The sequence below is a fragment of the Garra rufa genome, chromosome 10 (genome assembly GCF_049309525.1).
Source record: "Garra rufa chromosome 10, GarRuf1.0, whole genome shotgun sequence".
Classification (NCBI taxonomy): domain Eukaryota; kingdom Metazoa; phylum Chordata; class Actinopteri; order Cypriniformes; family Cyprinidae; genus Garra; species Garra rufa.
Window position 1 is genome coordinate 14,619,969 of NC_133370.1, and position 21,555 is coordinate 14,641,523.

Consider the following 21,555-nt stretch of genomic DNA (forward strand, 5'->3'; position numbering starts at 1 on the left):
CACAGGCTGTTGCATCCTCCTGAGGGACCGTCGGCGCTCTTCACAGCCTGCACACTACATACCGGTCTCTGAATCGCAATCTGGGTAATGCCACTCATTCATTTGCGAGCTCGGATGTGTTATATTGTCTCTCACAGAATACACGCGGCTGTTCGCAGGGACACTACGGAATTACAGCCGCAACAAATGATGATGTGACAGCCATCCATCCGTTCACATAGATAATAAAAGCTCGCTGTGCAGTGGACGCTGCATTTCTGCTAACGAAGCAAAGACGAGCCTTTCCCAGATGAACAGATACAGTAGTCTTCACTACTGACAAGCATCAGTCATTTGGAATAATAACCTGCACACTGCATTACAAACATTCTGGGAGGAGGAGAAACAGGTTTTAAGGTAATTGATATTGTCCTTCCATATGAGTAGACATGCACTTGTGCTGAAATGGTTTGATTTGGATTTTGCAGTGTAATGCAAGTGTTAAAGTGCCAATTCAATCTGTAAATGTGGCAGATTATATATCTTGCTGCATGCTCTTTGTTTGCATGAATATTTTTTTAAATGTTTCTTACACATATAGTAAGCAAGCATGCAACACTCATGAAGTGGGATCACTATACAGAACCACAGGACGCAATACATTTACGAAGATGGAAGCATCATAAAATATGGTGATACTGGCACACTATGGTCACAATTAATTATATATTAATATATAAAAATGTATATTTATTTAAAGTGGTTATGTTATACCGTATTAAGAAATTTCAATACAATAAAAAAAATTATTGTTCCTTAATCTATCTGTGTTTTATATGTAATGGTTAATTTAGACAGATTGATCAAAGATAGATAGACATTTTTGTGATGGTTGAGCATGATAGTAGTCATATGTCTCTCGCAGAGCTGTAGCTTTTGGCGAAAAAGTCATGTTTTCCACAGGGTAAAGCATATGTTGTCTGTTTCTATCGGACACGACACATACACAGATGCTGTTTTAGTGGAGACATGATTTCTAGGCCAGTGATGCTCTATCTGCCAAGGGGGCCTGGCGTGTTTGGAGCTGCTTTTCAACTGTTTGTTTTGCTGGATTTACATGGCAAGCTCTCCAGCAGTGTGCACTTGGCAGATGTACTGCTTGAGGGAGCATGTTTGTTTGACTCAAGCTATGGTAAACCACGCAGTCTGAAGTTTTTAAAGACTCACTTGAGAGTTGCTTTGACAGGGGAGAGCCCATCAAAGGCTGTTCTGGGAACAATTCTTGTCTGTTGCAAAAAATGCAGTCAACACGTACATGAACATGACGTAATACAACAATTTACTCACCCTCAGGCCATCCATGATGTAGATGAGTTTGTTTTGTCATCGAAACAGATTTGGAGAAAATACTTTTTGTGTGTGTGTAAATCTAATTAAAGGGTAAGTTCAGTTCCAGAATGAACATTTCCAAATAATTTACTCACCTGTCACCTGTCATCCAAGATGTTCATGTCTTACTTTCTTTAGTCGCAAAGAAATTAAGGTTTTTGAGGAAACATTTTAGGATTTTTTTTTCCATATAATGGACTTCAATGGGAGCCGACGGGTTGAAGGGCCAAAATTGCAGTTTCAATGCAGCTTCAAAGGGCTCTACTAGATCCCAGCCAAGAAAGGTTTTATCTAGTAAAACGATTGTCGTTTAAAAAAAAAAAAAGTGTTATATACTTTTTAACCACAAATGCTCATCTTGAACTAGCGCTGCAATGTGCATCTTCAAGCATAGCGTAGTTACATTGGAAAAGTCACGTGTGGTTAGTTCTCTGTCTGTGTACTTTGGTTAAAGAAGGAAGGGTTGGGTGAAAAACTCCCTCAGATTTTCTCCTCCAGCTTCAAAATCGTCCAACATTGTTGTTTTACCTTTTTTTGTAAAGGGCGTTTAACTTTCTTTGCACGTTTGCTTTGTAAACACTGGGTCGGGCTAGTGCTAGATGAGCATTTGTGGTTAAAAATGATATAAATTTGTATATTTCTTAGAAAATGACAGACCCTTATTACTCGGCTGAGATTGTGTAGAGCCCATTGAAGCTGCATTGAAATTTGGACCTTCAACCCACTGGCCACCATTGAAGTCCACTATATGGAGAAAAATCCTGGAATGTTTTCCTCAAAAACCTTTTTCAAATAAAGAAAGAAAGACATGGGGTGAGTAAATTATCTCTCACATTAAAATATATTTTGTTTAGAACTCTTATTGGATTGTTTTAGCTTGTAAACGATGCTTGATTTGTGCATATTTCACTTCTGATTCAGACAAGAGTTTTTTAGTGGAGAAAGCAATATTACGGATAGAGTACTTATATATTTTAGCTGAAAGCAATGTTTTAAAGTAAAAAATGTTTTTTTTCCACAGATGAACTGGAGTCATGTGAATTATCACATGATGTTTTTATCAGCCATTCGGACTCTCATTCTGACGACACCCATTCACATCCATTGGTGAGCAAGTTATGTAATGTCAAATTTCTCCAAATCTGTTCCGATGAAGAAACAAACTCTTCTACATTTCGGATAGCCAATACGTACATTTTTAGCAACATTTGGTGTACCATTCCTTTAACAGGACCAATTGACTTCACAAAAACCCGCCCTTTTTAGATACTGTTGCTATATGTCCAAAAATTTTATTTTTATTTATTTAAAAGCACGAAAACTTCAACCGCAGACAGATGTCAATGAACACAGTTTTTCTGTTTAAGTCCACTGAAGTTAATCTACTCTCCTGTCTGATTTGTTTTTCGACAAAATGACGGATTCGGCGTTATGGTCGATCAAGCTGTTTGCGAACGATCAATTAAGATGGTTTTTCAATGGCAGATTCTTAAATATTCACATTTGCCTACATCCTTGTAACTAGCTAGCATCAATTATCTGTATGATTTAAATGAACAGGATTGCATTTATACTCTTTGACAAAGAAAACGAATGATGCTATTCTTTTTCTCTGTTCATTTTTTAAATCCACGCAACTGCCCCAGATTTTGACATAAATATATTCTCTCCATACACAGCAGAGATGAGTGCTTTTTGAAGAGAATGGGGTGAAAAATTCTTCCTTCACTAGCTGGCTAAATGGCCCGGTGATGGAAAAATATTGTTACAGGAATGAAATTTGAATAATTGAAAAAGGACGACTTTAAAATTGCAGGCTTGCCATGATTTCGAGTGCAAAGTTAGAGGCTTCCTCGCCTAAATATTCATGCCATTATTTAAGAGTGGATATATCAGGAGTAGGGATTCATTCAAAAATGATCAGAGCTCCTGCCTCTCCATTTCACAGAGCGAGAACCGGCTCTCACGGCTGCGGAGGAGAGATTCATTTTAATAATGAAGAAGGACGTTCACCTTACTATCTCCCCACAGCGTTGTTATAAGTGACATCATAGATCAGGCCGACAAGCTGTGTCAAGAGAAGCCTCTCAGCATTGTGATTGCGGCACTTTCTGTTTGTGGCTGACTTATGTAGCACACATCAAAAACAAATTACAATGTGTTTATGAGTGAACAGAGCACTGAGTCATCTGCTCAGGATTGCCTGAGCTATCCAAAGAGAGAGCTTTAATGCTTACTGCTGAGTTGGACATGTACACGCTTCACTGCGCTGGCATTTGCACTTTATATGACTTACGCTGTGTAAACAATGATTTAAAAAGTTCATTTCTCTCCTGAATGGACCCATTAACATGACAGCTATTGTGCTGTAGGTTGGCTTGGAGTTTTTGTCAGTGGTCATGACTGAAAAGTGGGAACTAGCTGAAAAAGCATTTAAATTGTGTGACTATTTATTGTTTTTGGATCAGATTTCTTGTCCTGAAATTGTTGTCTGCTTATATAGGTCAAGTCATAGCACTTTTGATGACATTAATGTTCATATCTTAATGTCTTTATGGCTTATAGTTGGATTTTTCAGATTAGAGCTAGGTGATAGTATATTTTACATTTTACAGTGATTTAAGCAATCGAGCTTGTACAGTTGAAATGTTAATTATTTTACCAAAATTAGAGGGATCATACAAAATGCATGATATTTTTTATTTAGTACTGACCTGAATAAGATATTTCACATAAAAGACATTTACATATAGTCCATGTGAGAAAATAATAGTTGAATTTATAAAAATGCCCCTGTTCAAAAGTTTACATACGATTGATTCTTAATACTGTGTTGTTACCTGAAAGATCAACAGCTGTGTGTGTGTTTTTTTTTATTTTTATGATAGTTGTTCATGAGTCCCTTGTTTGTCCTGAACAGTAAAACTGCTTGCTGTTCTTCAGAAAAATCTTTCAGGTCCCTCAAATTCTTTGGTTTTTCAGCATTTTTGTGTATTTGAACCCTTTCCAACAATGACTGTATGGTTTTAAGATCCATCTTTTCACAATGAGGACAACTGAGGGACTCATATGCAACTGATGCTCCAGAAGGAAACAATGCATTAAGAGCCAGGGGGTGTAAACTTTTGAACAGAATGAAGATGTGTACATTTTCTTATTGAGTACTGCCCTTCAGAAGCTACAGAAGATACTTGCATGTTGCCCAGAAGACAAAATAAGTTCAGTTTACCCTGATCTTCAAATTCAATACTATTTATATATAGTAATATAAAATAAGTTAACAAAATGTTCTGTTTATTTTAGAGTGTTTTTTAGTCTTTAGTCTAGCATTTGTACACAGATTGTATCTGTCCCCCTAAACCATGAGCCTCATATCGGTCAAATTTTTTTTTTTTTTCAAATCACCCCACAATTTTCGATCGTCTCTCTTTGTGCTTTAAATAAACTCCAGTGAATTAAGTGGGGTAGCAGCAATTGCTGAATAAGAACCCAGTCAGCAGCTGCTTTATAGCCTGACATCTGAAGCTGTCTCTTGATTTGTCCTTGGGGCGGGATGTGCATGCTGGCCGTCCATAAATCAGGCAACAGAGACCCGCTGGCATATACAGGCCCAGCTGGAGAGAGAGGCTAAAACTAAAGCTGCAACATTATAGGTTTGGAGATTTCATTTGCCTTGTGTAAAACTCTAAAATGTTGTGTTTTTTATGCCAAATTTGATTTTAAATTGGATGTCTTGGAAAAGAGAAGAGAATCTGAAGCATAGCTCTATTTCAATCAATCTACAAGACTTTAAAGTTGAATAAGCTAAATCTTTAGAGTTGATGAAATGAAGTAAAATGAATGAGGCCTGGGAACAAAGAGCTTAGCAAGCTCTCTTCGGTCATTAGTGAACCATCTCCAAAACCCTCATTGTCACCAGAGAATCATGGGCTCAGAGTCACTACTGTGATTCCTTTAAATAGTTCCTTAAATATCTCTCATTGACTGTGTCAGAGGCCATTTAGCTGATCTGAGCTCTTCTATACATCAGGGAGTCTTTAATATATGCATGCATGGTGCTTCCTACAGCTGTCAGCTTGTTACTTGATATTATTAACTGTCACTTATCCAAAACAACTCACAGGACAGTATTGCCAGAGCAATCTGGTGTTAAAGAAACCCTCATGTAATTCAAAACTTGTATGACATTCATCAGTGGAACACAAGAGAAGATATTTTGAAACATGTCTCAGTGATTCTTTTGTCCATACAATGAAAGCCAATGGGGTCCAATAGGAAATAAAGTCAAACAGGTTTCAAATGACACCAAGGGTGAGCAAATGATGACAGACTGTTCATTTATTTGACAGATTGAACCAGTTATTTAATGTTAATGAGAGTTGTATCCCACAATGATATACAGTTAAGATCAAAACTACAAAATGTAAATTATTTTACCAAAAATAAGAGGGATCATATAAAATGCATGTTATTGTTTATTTAGTACTGACATAAATAAGATATTTCACATAAAAGATGTTGACATCTTGGGGATGTGAACTTTTGAACAGGGTCGTTTTAATAAATTCAGCTATTATTTTCTCTTGTTGACTACAGGTAATATCTTATTCAGGTCAGTACTAAATAAACAATAACATGCATTTTGTATGATCCCTCTTATTTTGGTAAAATAATTAACATTGTGCAGATTCTGAAAAGAAGAACTTTTGACCTCAACTGTATAAGATCTATTATTATTTATCTATTTCCTGTTCTGGTCTAAAAGTCTGAGAACAATCCACAGTTTAAAAAAAGAAAAGAAAGAAAAACACCTCAGTGACCTGTGATATAAAACCTTTGACTTTTAATTCATTTCTACTTTAGGCTCCCAAAGAGAAACCGAACATGATCTTTCTAAATCCTTTAAAAAACCAGCTCACTGTAAGAGAATTCTCCACTATGAAGAAGGATTATGAGAAAATTTACGCTGAATGGGATTTGATTTCCGTCCTTTTTCCTTTTCGTATTAGGCCCAGTGGTTTAAGTGTATGTTATAAAGGCTAGAACTGCAATTAAAGTAAATGAAAGCTCGGACTGTTCCAGTAATGGCCCTAAGGGCTGTCCATACAGAGTGCAATCTCAGCTCTTTGCAAGTTGCTTTCTATTAGCGCCACACTGCTGCGCTTGTTTTGTAGCAAAGCTGCCGTAATCATAAGGAAAATGAGAACGTTGAGGGAAATTAGCTGTTTAATAGTCACACAGTGTTCAACATGTCAGAACTTGTCAAACAGGGGTTCATTTGGAGCTAGTCATTTATTTTTAGCATTTTCTTAACCATAGGACATTTATTTTGTCCTGTTTAGCTTGCTCAGTGACATAAACCGTCTGACTGCCACTTTAAATAGTGATGTATGAGCTTATTTACACTGAGAAAACAACACTGCCGCTGCTGAAAAGACCACCATAGTTGCTCACCAGCATACTGTATGCTGTTTTGGATGTTGGTGCCCAGCATGGAATGTTAATTTTTTCACCAGGCTTCTTAACTAGCTCAACCAACAAGACTAGAATTGCATTAAAAAAAATTATCTTTATATTGAAAGTCTTCATACTGAAAGCTGGTCTTTTTAGCGGGGTTCCCTGTTGACAAAAACAGCACATGCTGGTTAGGTATGTTTTGAAGCATGGCTGCTGGTTTGAGCTGGTTTAAGATGGTCCTTAGCTGGTCATGAGCTGGTTTAAGATGGTCGGTCCTTAGCTGGTCCTTAGCTGGTCATGAGCTGGTTTAAGCTGGTCCTAAGCAACTAGTTCCTGCTCAGGACCATCTTAAACCAGCTCATAACTATCCAAAACCATCTCAAACCAGCAGCCATGCTTCAAAACATAACTAACCAGCAGATGCTGGATTTTTCAACAGGGTTTCCATTCAATAATTAGTTTTTCTAATGTTCACAGCGAGGACTGGTCATGTGCTGGTCTCAGGCTGGTCTTAAGAAACTAGCTCCAGCTCAAACCAGCTCAAACCAGCAGCCATGATTTAAAACATACCTAACCAGCATATGCTGGATGTTTCAACAGGGTTTCCATTCTAGAATTAGCTTTTCTAATCTTCACAGCGAAGACTGGTCATGTGCTGGTCCCAAGCTGGTCCTAAACAACTAGCTCCTGCTTAGGACCAGCTTAAACCAGATCATGTCCATCTTAAACCAGCTAATCTTCATGGCGAAGACTAACAAGGAGGAGAAGACATTGTTCAATAAAGTTGTTATTTTTGTTTTCTTTGTGCACAAAAAATATTCTCATAGCAGTCACATGGACTATTTTATCGATGTCCTTGCTACCTTTCTGGCCCTTAAACGTGCCAGTTGCATTGCTGTCTATGCAGGGTCAGAAAGCTCTCGGAATTCATCAAAACTATCTTAATTTGTGTTCCGAAGATGAATGAAGGTTTTACAGGTTTGGAATGACATGACACTATCCCTTTAATGTTACATCTTCACACTAGATACTAAATTAAGTGTTGTTTTCCTGTCATGATTGATGTGATTTGACTTTACTTTTCACGTTGCAGACATATTTGTGTCGTAAACATGTTGAACCCCAGAGCTATATTGGGTCTGGTGCAGTCGGACAGATAAGAGGTCAGATAGAGCTGCCAGATAAAAAGTAAATAACGGTTCTGGAGCAAAGGCAGGGAGGACAGACGCCACACTCTACCAGAGCACACACTGAGGGGAAGTGTCATCATGTGCTCCTTTAAAAAGAAGCAGAGGGGAAGTGAGAAGAGTCATATTTTTGGAGGCAAGGAGAGAAAAAGAGCAATTAAACAAGACAACTGAAGAGGTTAGAGAAAGTGAGCAGTTCTTAAGATGTAAAGGTGTCTGTGTGAATAAAGATGCAACCACATCCATCACATGTATCAAAAATATTAAGAAGCACAATTGTTTTCAACATTAATAATAAGAAATCTTTCTTGAGCAGCAGATCAGCATATTAGAATGATTTCTGAAGGATTATATGACAGTGAAGACTGGAGTAATGGCTGCTGATAATTTATCTTTTATCATCACAGAATTAATTAAATAATTTTAAAATATATTAAACTATTTTTCCAATACCATAACACATTTTTATTAGTATACATGCAGCTTCCGATGTGGCTTCTGTGCTGCTTTTGCAGTGTAAAGATGGCTAATGTGTACTGGTGATGCACTGAACTATAGTGGTAACTAGAAATCAAGGAGGAAAGGGAATAAAAGGAAAGGAAGGAGAGAATGGACGAAGGAGAGGGGTGTTGGGGTATTTGGGGAGAAGTGGGTCAGCAGCACTAGGTACCATGGCAACGGAGATATACGAGCATCTGTCTATTGATCTGCAGACTCATTGGTGTAATAGAGTGAGCCAGGTGATAAACGAGCATGCTGACAAGGCCTGCGCCGGGTCACACTTCCTTTTTCAGCGCATCTCCGTCTGCATCTCTTCACATACCTACAAAATATACATGGGATGGTCATCTCATATTATTATGCACGTTTCATGAATAAACAATTGAAAACATACAGCCAGCCTTGTAAGCAAGCACGTTAACGAACATGTTTGTGGAATGGGGAAAGCCATCATCAGCTTGTGAGTCTGAGCAAACCTCAAAAACACTGATGAAATGTAATTCACCAAATGAACAGTATGGTACTTCTATTATCACAGTGTTCATTGCGCCCAGTGGTGTCTTTTACTTTTCGCTATGAATAACTGACTGTCCATTTACCAAAATCTCTCCAGGGACTTGAGGACCAATTTAAAGCATAGCTCAATTTAATGGTTCTCCTTTTTTGGCTTCAGTATACACTGCAGTGTGGTTTTATCTGTAATATGATTATGCAGTATGTATGGTCAGAGACATATTAGGTGTAAGAAGAAAGAAACAGGCCACACAAAATGAATAGTATTGCTCTTTAGAGGGTTGCACTTGCATCACGATTGGGTCAGTTACCCGGATGCGCAGCCATACTGGCGATACTCGGATGTAAATGACAACATGAATTGCAGGGTTAATGTACTACTGAATACGTTGTTCTGCTAATTTTTGCTGTTTAAACCACACACACACACAAAAAAAAAAATAATAATATGTGGAAGCTGCTGATCATATAGAGAAGGACTTTATAAGCAGGAAATGGTGCAATTTTGACAAACTAAAGTTAATAGGTGGTAAAGACATGTCCGCAGTATTAATTAAGATATTAGCCTATTTCACCAACCTGACCGAAAATTATAGGAAATAAACACGAATGTTGTCAAGATTCTTGCCCTGGAATTCCAGGTACAGTTTGGCCAACCACAGACGCCTTTTGTTCCTCAGACAATTTTTTGCACACTTCTCCTGATTTGTTATAACTTTTGGCAGTCTATTGTACTCCAAATGTTTTTCCCGGTCCGACCCACTTAGTCCAGCCCAAAACATGACAATAATCGATGATTTTCAGCAGCAGTAATCGGTAGAAATATGCGAGTTTAGTTCAGATCAGTGGCATTGTTTACGTTCAGTGCTGCCAAACCTGTGTGACCAATTGATGTTTTTCCTGAGCGCAGAAGTCAACGTGGAACGCGAAACCTAGTGTTTCTAGTCAAAGTAGTATATTCCGAAATGTTAATATAATGATAAACCTATTAAAATGGTTTATTAAAAATTAAAAAGCATATGGCTCTATAGCCATCACTTTGCAGTGTAGCAATGACCGTCATTTGTCAGTAAAATATTTCGTAATGGCGGCACTCATCGTTTACTCAGGAAAACGTCTATAAGGTGGCTGTATTAAATTAAGTCCTAGACTCCCATCTAGCTTTTAGTTAAAAGTTCACCTGATCACCATATTGGTAAAATCTTTAGAGGGGCTGAATTAGTGCTGGGCGATATAACGTTACCGGTTCAAATGGTAAACCGGTTAGAATTTTAAAACACCGGCATGGCTAAGCAACGCAGACAGAATCAGAGGAGATCCCTGTTAAATGCATATATTTCTTTCTAATGGTTAACTATTAATCTAATATATTAGCAAATAACAAATATTAATCAAACTATTAATAACACACAATTAATTCTTCAACTGTGTAAATAAACCAACTAAACGGTCGTTAACAGAAAACAGAAACACTGAAGACGAACGCAAAGAGGAGAAAATCCTGTAGCAGGCAGACCAAACCAAAGACTATAGAATACCAAACGTACTCGGTTACTAACGTAACCTCGGTTCTCTCTAGAGAGGGAACGAGTACTGCGTAAGAAGTATCTTACGCTGGGGAAAATCCTTTTCTGCGAGATATTGAAGCCAAAAATTATCCTTAATTTTGAAATAATGTAAAGCGCGTTGCAGCAGCATACAGACATAGGCGAAACAGCTTGCGCGCCTATTGGCTGCTCTGCGGCAACTGCAGCAGCCTATTAGAGCGAGGCCTGACGCGACGCCAGATCCAATGGGGGCATTTCGCGCCCTTTGCGTCGCTTCGCGCCCTTTTCGTAGCTTCCCGCCTAAAAGGGCGTGGTCTAGACCTATAAATATCGCTCATAGGCAGCTATTATCTGGTTTTTCATCATCAAAGCAACCAGAGCGTGCGCATGCACGGCAAGATACGCAGTACTCGTTCCCTCTCTAGAGAGAACCGAGGTTACGTTAGTAACCGAGTACGTTCTCTTACTAGAGGGAACGAGTACTGCGTAAGAAGTATCTTACGCTAGGGGACCCAGTGTAAAACGCCGTGCATGCTGAGATCTGACACCAAAGACCCAAGGGCGAAAGCCCGGGGTTCATACAGTTCATAATCACCTATAGAACTCACAGGGAGTCCAGGGAAGAGGGAGGGGCAACGCCGCACTCTTCCAAATAGTGCAGCGTCACTCAGACGCTAAGTAAACGTACATACAGGGCGGGGTTACGGCCTGAGCTGACGTAAGAATAAGGGTCTTCACACAGTTTGCTCAGACACATCTTGTGCTATCACTTTCACTGTCGACCCTAGAGCTGTGCTCAGTAGACGCAGCATTCCGAGCTGATAACATCAGGTCAGACAACACTGAACATCTAGACTGACAGCAATCTGGCCTGTAAGGCGGGAACCTCCAGGTTGTAAAACCTTATAAATGTAGACGGAGAGGCCCAGCCCGCCGCCTTACAAATATCTTGCAAGGCAATCCCACTCGACCACGCCCACGATGAGGCCACGCCCCTCGTGGAATGTGCTCTGACACCTAGCGGGCACTGCATGCCCTTGGAAGCATATGCCAACGCAATAGCATGAACTATCCATCTGGATAAGCTCTGTTTCGACGCGGCCAGTCCCTTGGGACGCCCGTAAAACGAAACAAAAAGCTGCTCTGTCTGTCTAAAAGCAGACGAGCGAGACACGTAAGCTCGTAATGCCCTGACTGGGCATAGGAGGCTCGCGTCCGTTTCCTCATCATTGACCGGTAGGGCTGACAGCGCGATGACCTGTGCCCTAAACGGTGTGTTGAGTGATTTTGGAACGTAACCATGTTTGTGTTTGAGTATGACTTTAGAGTCATTAGGTCCAAATTCCATGCACGTCGCGCTCACAGAGAGTGCGTGCAAATCCCCTATGCGCTTCACTGAAGCGAGAGCCAGCAGAAACACGGTCTTAAGAGACAGGTATTTCAAATCAATAGTCTGCAGAGGCTCTAATGGTCCACCTTTCATGGCCTCTAGTACCACAGAAAGGTCCCATACGGGGACTGTGGGAGGTCTGGGGGGATTTAGTCTTCTAGCTCCCTTCAGGAAGCGAATAACTAAATCGTTCCTTCCTATTGACTGACCTAGCGTTGTGCTCGAGAACGCTGTTATGGCCGCCACATAGACTTTGAGCGTGGACGGGGTTCTGCCCTTGTCCAGCAGCTCTTGTAGAAAGGAAAGCACCTCCATCACACCACAGTTAGTGGGTGACGAGCCGCGAGCTGCGCACCAGCCCGAAAACACTGACCATTTTGAGGAATAGAGCCGTCTCGTAGACGGGGCTCTAGCCTGCGTGATCGTGTTTAATAGTCCTTTAGGGAGTTCATCATATATTCGCTGGTGGCCCAGACATGAAGGGACCACAGCTCTGGGTGAGGATGCCAAATCGAGCCGCTGGCCGGAGAGAGAAGGACTCTCCTCACTGGTATCGGCCACGGGACAGTGCTCGTCAGCTGCATCAGCGCTGGGAACCAGGGCTGGTTTTCCCAAAACGGCGTTATCAGCAGTATTGAACATCCTTTTTCGCTGACCCTCTCTATCACCTGAGGTAGGAGAGAGACGGGGGGAAAAGCATAGAGATGACGGCGGGGCCATTCGTGGGCCAGCGCGTCTCTGCTTTTTGAGTAAAATTCCAGACAGTGAGCGTTGTTCGGAGACGCAAACAGGTCTACTTCCGCTCTGCCGAATTTCTTCCACAGTAGTTGTACTGTCTGTGGGTGTAGAGACCATTCGCCTGCTGGAACATTGTTCCTGGACAGTCTGTCTGGCCCTATGTTTAGAAGCCCCGGCACATGCGCTGCTTTCAGCGAGCGCAGGTTGCGCTGAGCCCATACCAGGAGGCGTTCTGCAAGTCTGTATAGGTTTTTGGACCTGAGACCGCCCTGGCGATTTATATAGGAAACCACTGACATGTTGTCCGAGCGGACTAATACATGGTTTCCTTTTATTTGGGGACAGAAGCGCATCAGCGCGTTCTGTACTGCCAACATTTCGAGGCAGTTGATATGCAGGAGCTTTTCCCGTTCTGACCACTGGCCAAAAGACGGTCTGCCCTCGAGCAGAGCCCCCCATCCCGAGGTGGACGCGTCCGTAGACACCACTTTTATTCTCGAGGAAGTCCCCAGGCTTACACCTAACTGGTACCAGTCGATTGCTCTCCACGGATTCAGGGCTGTGACACATTACTGATTGACCGTGATACGAAGCCGACCGGGCGCCCACGCTTGACGCGGGACGCGCGCTTTCAGCCAGAACTGCAGTGGGCGCATACATAGCAGACCCAGCTGCAGAACTGATGACGCTGAGGCCATGAGACCCAGCATTTTCTGAAATTTTTTGAGCGGGACAGACGCGCCGCAGCGGAACGAGCCCGCTGTGCGCTGAATGTCTGCTGCGCGCTGTGGTGACAGCCGCGCTATCATTGACAGCGAGTCCAATTCTGTGCCCAGGAAGGAAGTTTTCTGACTGGGGGACAGTGAGCTCTTCGCCCAATTGACTCTGAGACCCAAATTCTCGAGGTGATCGAGTAACATGGTCGTATGCTGTACAAGCACTGAGCGAGACTGCGCTAGAATCAGCCAATCGTCCAAATAGTTCAGTATGCGCACGCCTTTCAGTCTGAGAGGAACGAGCGCTGAGTCCATGCACTTCGTAATGTACGGGGTGCCTGGGACAAACCGAACGGCAGGACTGTGTACTGATATGCCTGGCCCTCGAAGGCGAGTCTCAAAAATCGCCTGTGACGTGACGCTATCTGTATTTGAAAATACGCGTCTTTCAGATCCACTGACACGAACCAGTCTCCTTGGCGAACTTGCGCGAGGATTTTTCTGGTCGTGAGCATCCTGAACCGACGCTTCACCAACGCTTTGTTCAGTTGCCTTAGATCTAATATGGGTCTGTGACCCCCGTCTTTTTTCGGTACCAGGAAATATCTGCTGTACAGCCCCCCTTCGCTTTGAGCTTGAGAAAGGGGCTCTATGACCCCTTTGCTCAATAGTTTCGCCACTTCGGCTCGAAGCAGGTGTGCTGCTTCTGTCTGCATTGTGGTCTCGACGCGCGCTGTATAGCGGCGCGGGCGTCGGTGAAACTGTAGCGAATAGCCTCCTTTTATAATGTCCAGCACCCATTTCGAGACCCCTGGAAGCTTTTCCAATGCGTTTGCATGAATAGCTAGAGGCTGAATACGAAGCGCGCTCCGTTCTTTCATTAACGGAGTGGTTTCGGTATGCTGTGGCACCAGAGACGTGCTCGTGACATTCGGGGCGTGGGGCACGCTGATAGCGGGAACTATTATGTCTGTGTGTGTATGTGGTTGTGTGGCAACAGGCACATTTAACACACTGCAAACACCGTTCGCCTGCATACACGTTAGTTTCGTTTGTACAGAAACCTTTTGACGTGCATAATCTGTGGGCACTGTTAAGTGGACACGTTTACCACATGTGAAGCGCAATCGATCTGAGCCGATTTTATGTTCGCAGGGTCTGTATGACAGGTTGTGCTTGTGTGTAGAAATGAGCACTGGAGGAGTGGGCATTTTTGACTACACGTGAAACACCATCGGCCGTGGCCGGGACTCCAGAAAATACACTCTATTGGGGGTTTATCTGGGTAGCCGTGAAAACAACCTTTGTGTGCAGGCAAGCGGGCGACAGAACCGGCTTGTTGGCTGCAGCAAACACTGGAACAGTCACATTTAACACACTCCAAACATCGTTCGCTTTCATGGAGCGAATGCACGCTGATTTCATGCAAAACGTGCTCGTGATATTTGAGGCATGGGGCACGCTGATAGCGGGAACTATTATGTCTGTGTGTGGATGTGGCTGTGGGGCAGCGGGCACATTTAACACACTCCAAACAACGTTCGCCTGCGTAGAGCGAATGCACTTTTGGTTTCGTTTTCACAGAAACCGTTTGACGTGCATAATGTGGTGTCTGTGGCCACTGTGAAGCGGGCATATTTACCACGTGTGAAGCGCAATCGATCTGAGTCGATTTTATGTGCGCTGTGCTTGTGTGTAGAGATGAGCACTGCTAGTGGGCATTCTTACACGTGAAACACCATCGGCCGTGGCCGGTTGTGAAGCGCAATCGATCTGTGTCGATTTTATGTGCGCTGTGCTTGTGTGTAGAGATGAGCACTGCAGTGGGCATTCTTACACGTGAAACACCATCGGCCGTGGCCGGTTGTGAAGCGCAATCGATCTGTGTCGATTTTAAGTGCGCTGTGCTTGTGTGTAGAGATGAGCACTGCAGTGGGCATTCTTACACGTGAAACACCATCGGCCGTGGCCGGTTGTGAAGCGCAATCGATCTGTGTCGATTTTAAGTGCGCTGTGCTTGTGTGTAGAGATGAGCACTGCAGTGGGCATTCTTACACGTGAAACACCATCGGCCGTGGCCGGTTGTGAAGCGCAATCGATCTGTGTCGATTTTATGTGCGCTGTGCTTGTGTGTAACGTTAGAGATGAGCACTGGTTAGTGGGCATTCTTACGACACATGAAACACCATCGGCCGTGGCCGGGACACCAGACAATACACTTTATTGGGGGTTTATCTGTGTAGCCGTGGGAACGACTTTTGTGTGCAGGCAAACGGGCGACGGAGCCGGTTTGTTGGCTGCAGAAAACACTGGAACAGTCACATTTCCTGGAACTGGACGAGCGAATAACTTTGGTGGGGGTCCGGCAACAGCGGGACTCGTACACCGTCGTTTTCCCAGTTGTGCTAGGACGATTTCGGAGGCTCAGGTTTCAACTCAATCCTGGGCCGCGGGCCGCGTCTGGCGGGGCGGCGGCCAGACGAGAAAAACGTCAGAAAGCGTTAACCACGGGTGCCTCTCAGCAACGGTGAGAGACCATGTTACGCAGCGCTGACGCGGCTAGGCGGCGGCGAAAGCGCGGCGAAGCAGGTTTGACGTCTGACGGCAAGCTTTAGAGGGGAGGGCCGACTTAGCACGCCGTCCAGCGGAGGGCAGACATAAGTGGGCTGCTATCGCCTCTTCTGAGCAGCATGCGCGTTCCCGCTTTGGCGGGAAACGGAAATCCTCTTCCTCCTTCATGGCCCCCCTCGTCAGCGGCGTCGATGGAAGCGGTGGCAGACAGCGGCCGCTTTACGTCCGGCACAGAGGCTGACGAGGTCGATGAAGCAGGCGGGCGAACCGGCGAGCTTTGTCGGCTGGGGGAAGTGTCCGGGGCCCGCTGGGCACGGCGCTTTTTACGGCGCTACACCGCGGCGGGCGGGGGAGCAGTCTCAGTGAAGAAGGCAAGGCAAGTCCTCAGAGTCACCATTGGCATCTGCACGAGCCGTATGAAGGCATCTTTAAAAAGACGCTTTGCTCTTTTTAGAGAAACAGTGTGTATCGCAGCGGCGACACACACTGTAGATTATAAAGGATATAGGCGCCGGAAAGCGCAGCAGGAAGGCACGGAAGGCGGCGTGGCCAGCAGCTTCAGTGGCTCGTCCCGCTGAGATGCTTGCAGTCAAACGGCGGCTTCTTATCCGGCTCCAGCGATGCGGGTGCTTCGCTTGAAGGATGAAAAATCAGATAATAGCTGCCTATGAGCGATATTTATAGGTCTAGACCACGCCCTTTTAGGCGGGAAGCTACGAAAAGGGCGCGAAGCGACGCAAAGGGCGCGAAATGCCCCCATTGGATCTGGCGTCGCGTCAGGCCTCGCTCTAATAGGCTGCTGCAGTTGCCGCAGAGCAGCCAATAGGCGCGCAAGCTGTTTCGCCTATGTCTGTATGCTGCTGCAACGCGCTTTACATTATTTCAAAATTAAGGATAATTTTTGGCTTCAATATCTCGCAGAAAAGGATTTTCCCCAGCGTAAGATACTTCTTACGCAGTACTCGTTCCCTCTAGTAAGAGAACTCACCGTTCAACTTCAAAATGAGCGAAATACAGGAAGTAAATCCTAAAACACTGAATTGGGAGGAACTGACTGTTATTACAAAAGCTTAGATGGTATTTTTTTCTTTTCATCTTATCTCATAATGCATATTAGTAGGCTATGTTAAAAGCGCAGCTACTTTGTTTACAGCGGTAATCATTCCACAAGCGCCACCTGCTGTCAGTGAGTCAATTTGCGTCCCATTTAGCAGTTTTTGTTTCGTTCAGGTATGTTTTATGTAGCATAATTTTATAAGCTAAGGTCAGGCCATTCTGTTTTTGCTTTAAATTTAAAAATTATACAGTCTAATTAAGGCCTACATAAAAAAAACTGTGCACAATGCAGTGGTTCTGCAACTGCTTCATACTATCTTATTTATATAACTGGTGAAACCAACAGAATACTAAAAAAAATGTGACAGATTTTTGGTCAAACCTCCCAGCACTGAGAAGCTCTTTTCTTTTTATAGATCTTTGAATCTTGTTTAGCAAGCTGTAGCTAATAGTAAGTGATTTACATATTTAAAGTAAAATGTTAAATGAGAATGAACAGACCAGAAGATGCAGCAGGCACTCAAGAGGTCACCTCACAAACAATATAGTCACAGACAATATGCTGCTTTCATGTGACAAATAAACAAAAGGATGGTGTTTAATGTAAAGCTCTTTTGTTGAGTAGTTTCTAGTTGATTTGTGTCTCTTTATTAATTAATTTATTTAATGGCTGACTGTATTTTTGCCCCACGTAAGCTTGGCAGACTTTTTTCCTCTTCTTCATTTTGGCATTTCCTCGTTCTGGTATAACACAAAATAGCTGCACTGGGGTGTTGCCAAGATGATCACCAAGTGAGCAGATTTTGGATTTTGGTATTGTGTGCAGAAACGCCATTACTTTGATATTAAATTTCACAGTTCACTATCGCCAACAAATTTGAAACTTTGATTAATACAAACGCTCTCCAATTCCCACCTGTCCTGTGTACTTACAGTGACCTTGTCTATAGCCCATCAACTGTATGTAATTGTCCAAACATGTCTATTCAGTAGTCCATTGCTGTCAGTGTTGCCATGATGGCGATATTTGACCTCCAGCAGCCCACCACAAGATCCCACATCCGTACTTTCTTAGAGTTTAACTGCTGGCAAGCAGCACAGGGGACAGGAACACACCGCTTGGCCACATTCCAGGGAGAATAGATGGCACATTGCTTTTAACAGCATTAGCATTCCACCATTCCTGTATATAATTTAGTGCTTTTACTCTGAGACAGGAAGAGGACTTGTGATGGGTGGGATAACATCCCTGATTTTGAACCGGACAAGTCTAGTTTCTCTATTTAACAGGAAAATTAATTATTTTACTAGTTTATTTTGTTACAATTGTATTTTAATTGAGGTGTTCTGTAGTAATATTACTTTTAAGTTTATCTATTTTATATACAGTATTTTATGTCAGGCTTTGAACCTGAAAGTCTGTTTAGTTTTTTTTTTAAGTTACCCCCATTTTTTCTGTCTTTTTTCCACCATTATCTACCAGTGGCTTATGTTAAATCCTTTTTTCAAACTGCTTGTTTATTGCCTTAAATTATGATTGTGGCATCAAGATCTGTGAACTGTCTCCATACTTATGTTTACAATCTCTGTAGATATCAAAATCCTATTAACACATTATTCTTAGTTGAATAAATGTTAAAAATGTTATGTTTATCTCTTATTCTGTATGAATATCTTATATTATACTGCCTCCTTCTGGACAAATTGGTTATTGTGGCTGTTATACTATTGCTGAAAAAGTTTCAAAAATCTCATAATTTCTTCTGTGATACCCAGAAACCGTACAGTTGAGTGTCTGCAACCCATGAGCTGTGCGTCAGGAGAATCAGCAGTGCGAACTCTTTGTGGCCTGTCGTCCTCTCTGCTCTCTTCTAATGTAAGTGCTGAGCACAATCCATCCACAGGTTTTGACATACTGTATTTGTGTTATACTGGTGATCCTTGAAATGGTATTTAGCTGAAATGGTTTCAAATCTGTGTTTTGGTGTTGTGAATGGAACAACTGTTTTCAGTATCTGTCTGTTTTACATGTAGAAATGAAGTTTCATTGTAAGACAATTGACTCCCTCTCTGTTTAACTCAGGGTTTGATGGAGATCTGGTCGGATGACAGCTGGAACTGTTGTCATAACCGGAGGAATTCTCGCAACAGTGATACTCCTGTCTATCATTGCAGTGCTTTGTTACTGTAGACTCCAGGTGAGCACTGCATTTGCATTTCATTGCAGGACTAAGAAGCCATTCACACAAAACACATTTTTGAATTAATGCAGGAAGACCTTATTTACTGAAAATCAGGAATTTAGGTTTCTAAAAACCTAAGGGAAATTCCTGAATGTCGAATTAGGAGCCATTTACACAGATTAGGTTTTTGTGTTTAAAAACACAAGATGCAGGGCCAAGAAACTGAAAATTAAATACAAAATCTCTAGATGTATTTTTTAAAAGTTTAACTTTAAATCTTTTAACACTTTGTTTTTAGACTGGACCACAAAACCAGTCATAAGGGTCATTTTTTTAAATTGAAATTTTACATCATCAGCTGAATAAATGAGCTTTCCACTGATGTATGGTTTGTTAGAATAGAACAATATTTGGCTGAGATTTGAATATCTGGAATCTGAGGGTGCAAAAAAATCTAAATATTGAGAAAATCACCTTTAAAGTTGTCCAAAGTAAGCATTTAGCAATGCATTTACTAATCAAAAACTATATATATACAGTTATATTGACAGTAGGAAATGTACAAAATATCTTCATGGAATCTGATCTTTACCTAATAATCTAATGATTTTTGGCATAAAAGAAAAATAAATAATTTTAACCCATACAATGTATTATAAGACCAGGGTCCAGGGTCACATATGTGCGTCTTGATATTTTTTACTAGTGGGTGCAGTATAGTTCATTTATGTAAGTGAGGATAGGAAAATAAAGTAAACTGTGACATATTTATACCCCAAAATTCTTCATACAGTGGACTACCAGTAAAACTGATAAACAATTAGGGACCAAAATTTTTATTTTACACTTTGACCTGACCATGTTTTTGTTACATAACTTTCTATCAAAGTTATCTGACGTTATCAAGATGAAATTGTTCTGACACAGCTTAACTCTGAGTTCTTATCATATTTTATTACCATTTCCTAAACTACAGCAAATAAACTGTGATAATGTAAGAAATTTTGAAGGTGTCTGCATGTAGACAACTATAGAATCTTTTTAATAAGAGTCGCACCGATATGAAACATTTTTATGGTTACCGGTATCGGCCATTTTCAAAACCAATTTGCCGATAGAATAACTTAAAAACATTTGAAGAAAGTGTCAGAGCCCTTCTTATTCTTAGTTTTGACATTAATTTTAATTTTTTACACCAGACATATATATCAGTTAGGGATGCTCCGATCGATTGCCCGGAGATCTGTATCGGAATGAATTGGCGCCGCAATCGCTGGTGTGGAAATACTATGGCAAAGAAATCTGATGTGCAGTTTTTATCCTATTGTTTACCTTATTTAGTTTGGCCAGTGTCGTTGTGGGTTTTGGTTATTTTGCTGTTTTAGACTGTAAGGATCTTTAAAATATCTGAAATTATGTGGAAAAGTGATGCGAACATGTAATGCGGTCAAGAGCTGCCTGGAACTACATTCGCCGTGCACGTTACCCTGAAAATAATTGCACACCTTAGGCATAAACCCAATTTTGAAGGCATATTAAAATGTTCACTTTATAATGAGTGATTATTTATTTCTCTGTTAAAACAACAGTTACATTACATTACATATATTACAGAATTACTGTAAAAATTTAACAAAATATATCAAAAGCAACTATAGTAATACTTTATCTGAAAAAAGATTCATGTTGATCAGAGAGATTACATATCTGTTATATAAAGCTCAAAGCATCTGAATCGGCATTGGTATCGGCTGATCACCATGACATGAAATCGGTACTCTGTATCGGCCACAAAAATCCTGATCGGAGCATCCGTAATTTCAGTTTAAATATAGGTTATTGGTCTACTTGATCTGTAATAATCAGTATGAGCATAGGCCCTAAAAAACATATCGGTTGACCCCAACAGTGAAATGCCAAAACAAAAGGCCCAAAATGGTTTGAGCTGTTTAGTTTGCAGTCCTAAAAGCCACAAACAATAGCATTCCTTAAAGCGATAGTTCACCCAAAAATGAAAATTACTTCATGATGTACTCACCCTCAAGCCATCCTAGGTATATATCACTTTCATCTTTCAGACAATATTTTATAATGGCAGTGAATGGGTGTTGAGATTTTGAAGCAAAATAAAGTGCGTCCGTCCATCATAAAAAGTTCACTCAGCTCCAGAGGGGTTAATAAAGGCCTTCTGAAGTTAATCAATGTGTTTGTGCACGAAAAATATCCATATTTAAAAATATTTCTAACTGTTCACGAGAGAGTGGCATTCCAGTGGATTACGTAGGACGTGAGTATAGTGTAAGCTCCGGTGAGAATATGGTAGTCTTG

The 21,555-nt window shown here is 41.7% G+C and overlaps 1 protein-coding gene across 1 annotated transcript in view; it reads left to right on the top strand.

The window, feature by feature from the left end:
* The window catches only part of fam163aa (family with sequence similarity 163 member Aa), a 24,516-nt gene continuing 2,961 nt past the window's right edge, over positions 1 to 21,555 (top strand). Inside the window, exons 1-3 of the mRNA XM_073848708.1 lie at positions 1 to 396; positions 18,821 to 18,920; positions 19,128 to 19,242. Coding sequence (XP_073704809.1) covers positions 19,150 to 19,242 — 93 coding nt within the window. The 5' untranslated portion in view covers positions 1 to 396; positions 18,821 to 18,920; positions 19,128 to 19,149. The remainder of the gene's footprint in view (positions 397 to 18,820; positions 18,921 to 19,127; positions 19,243 to 21,555) is intronic.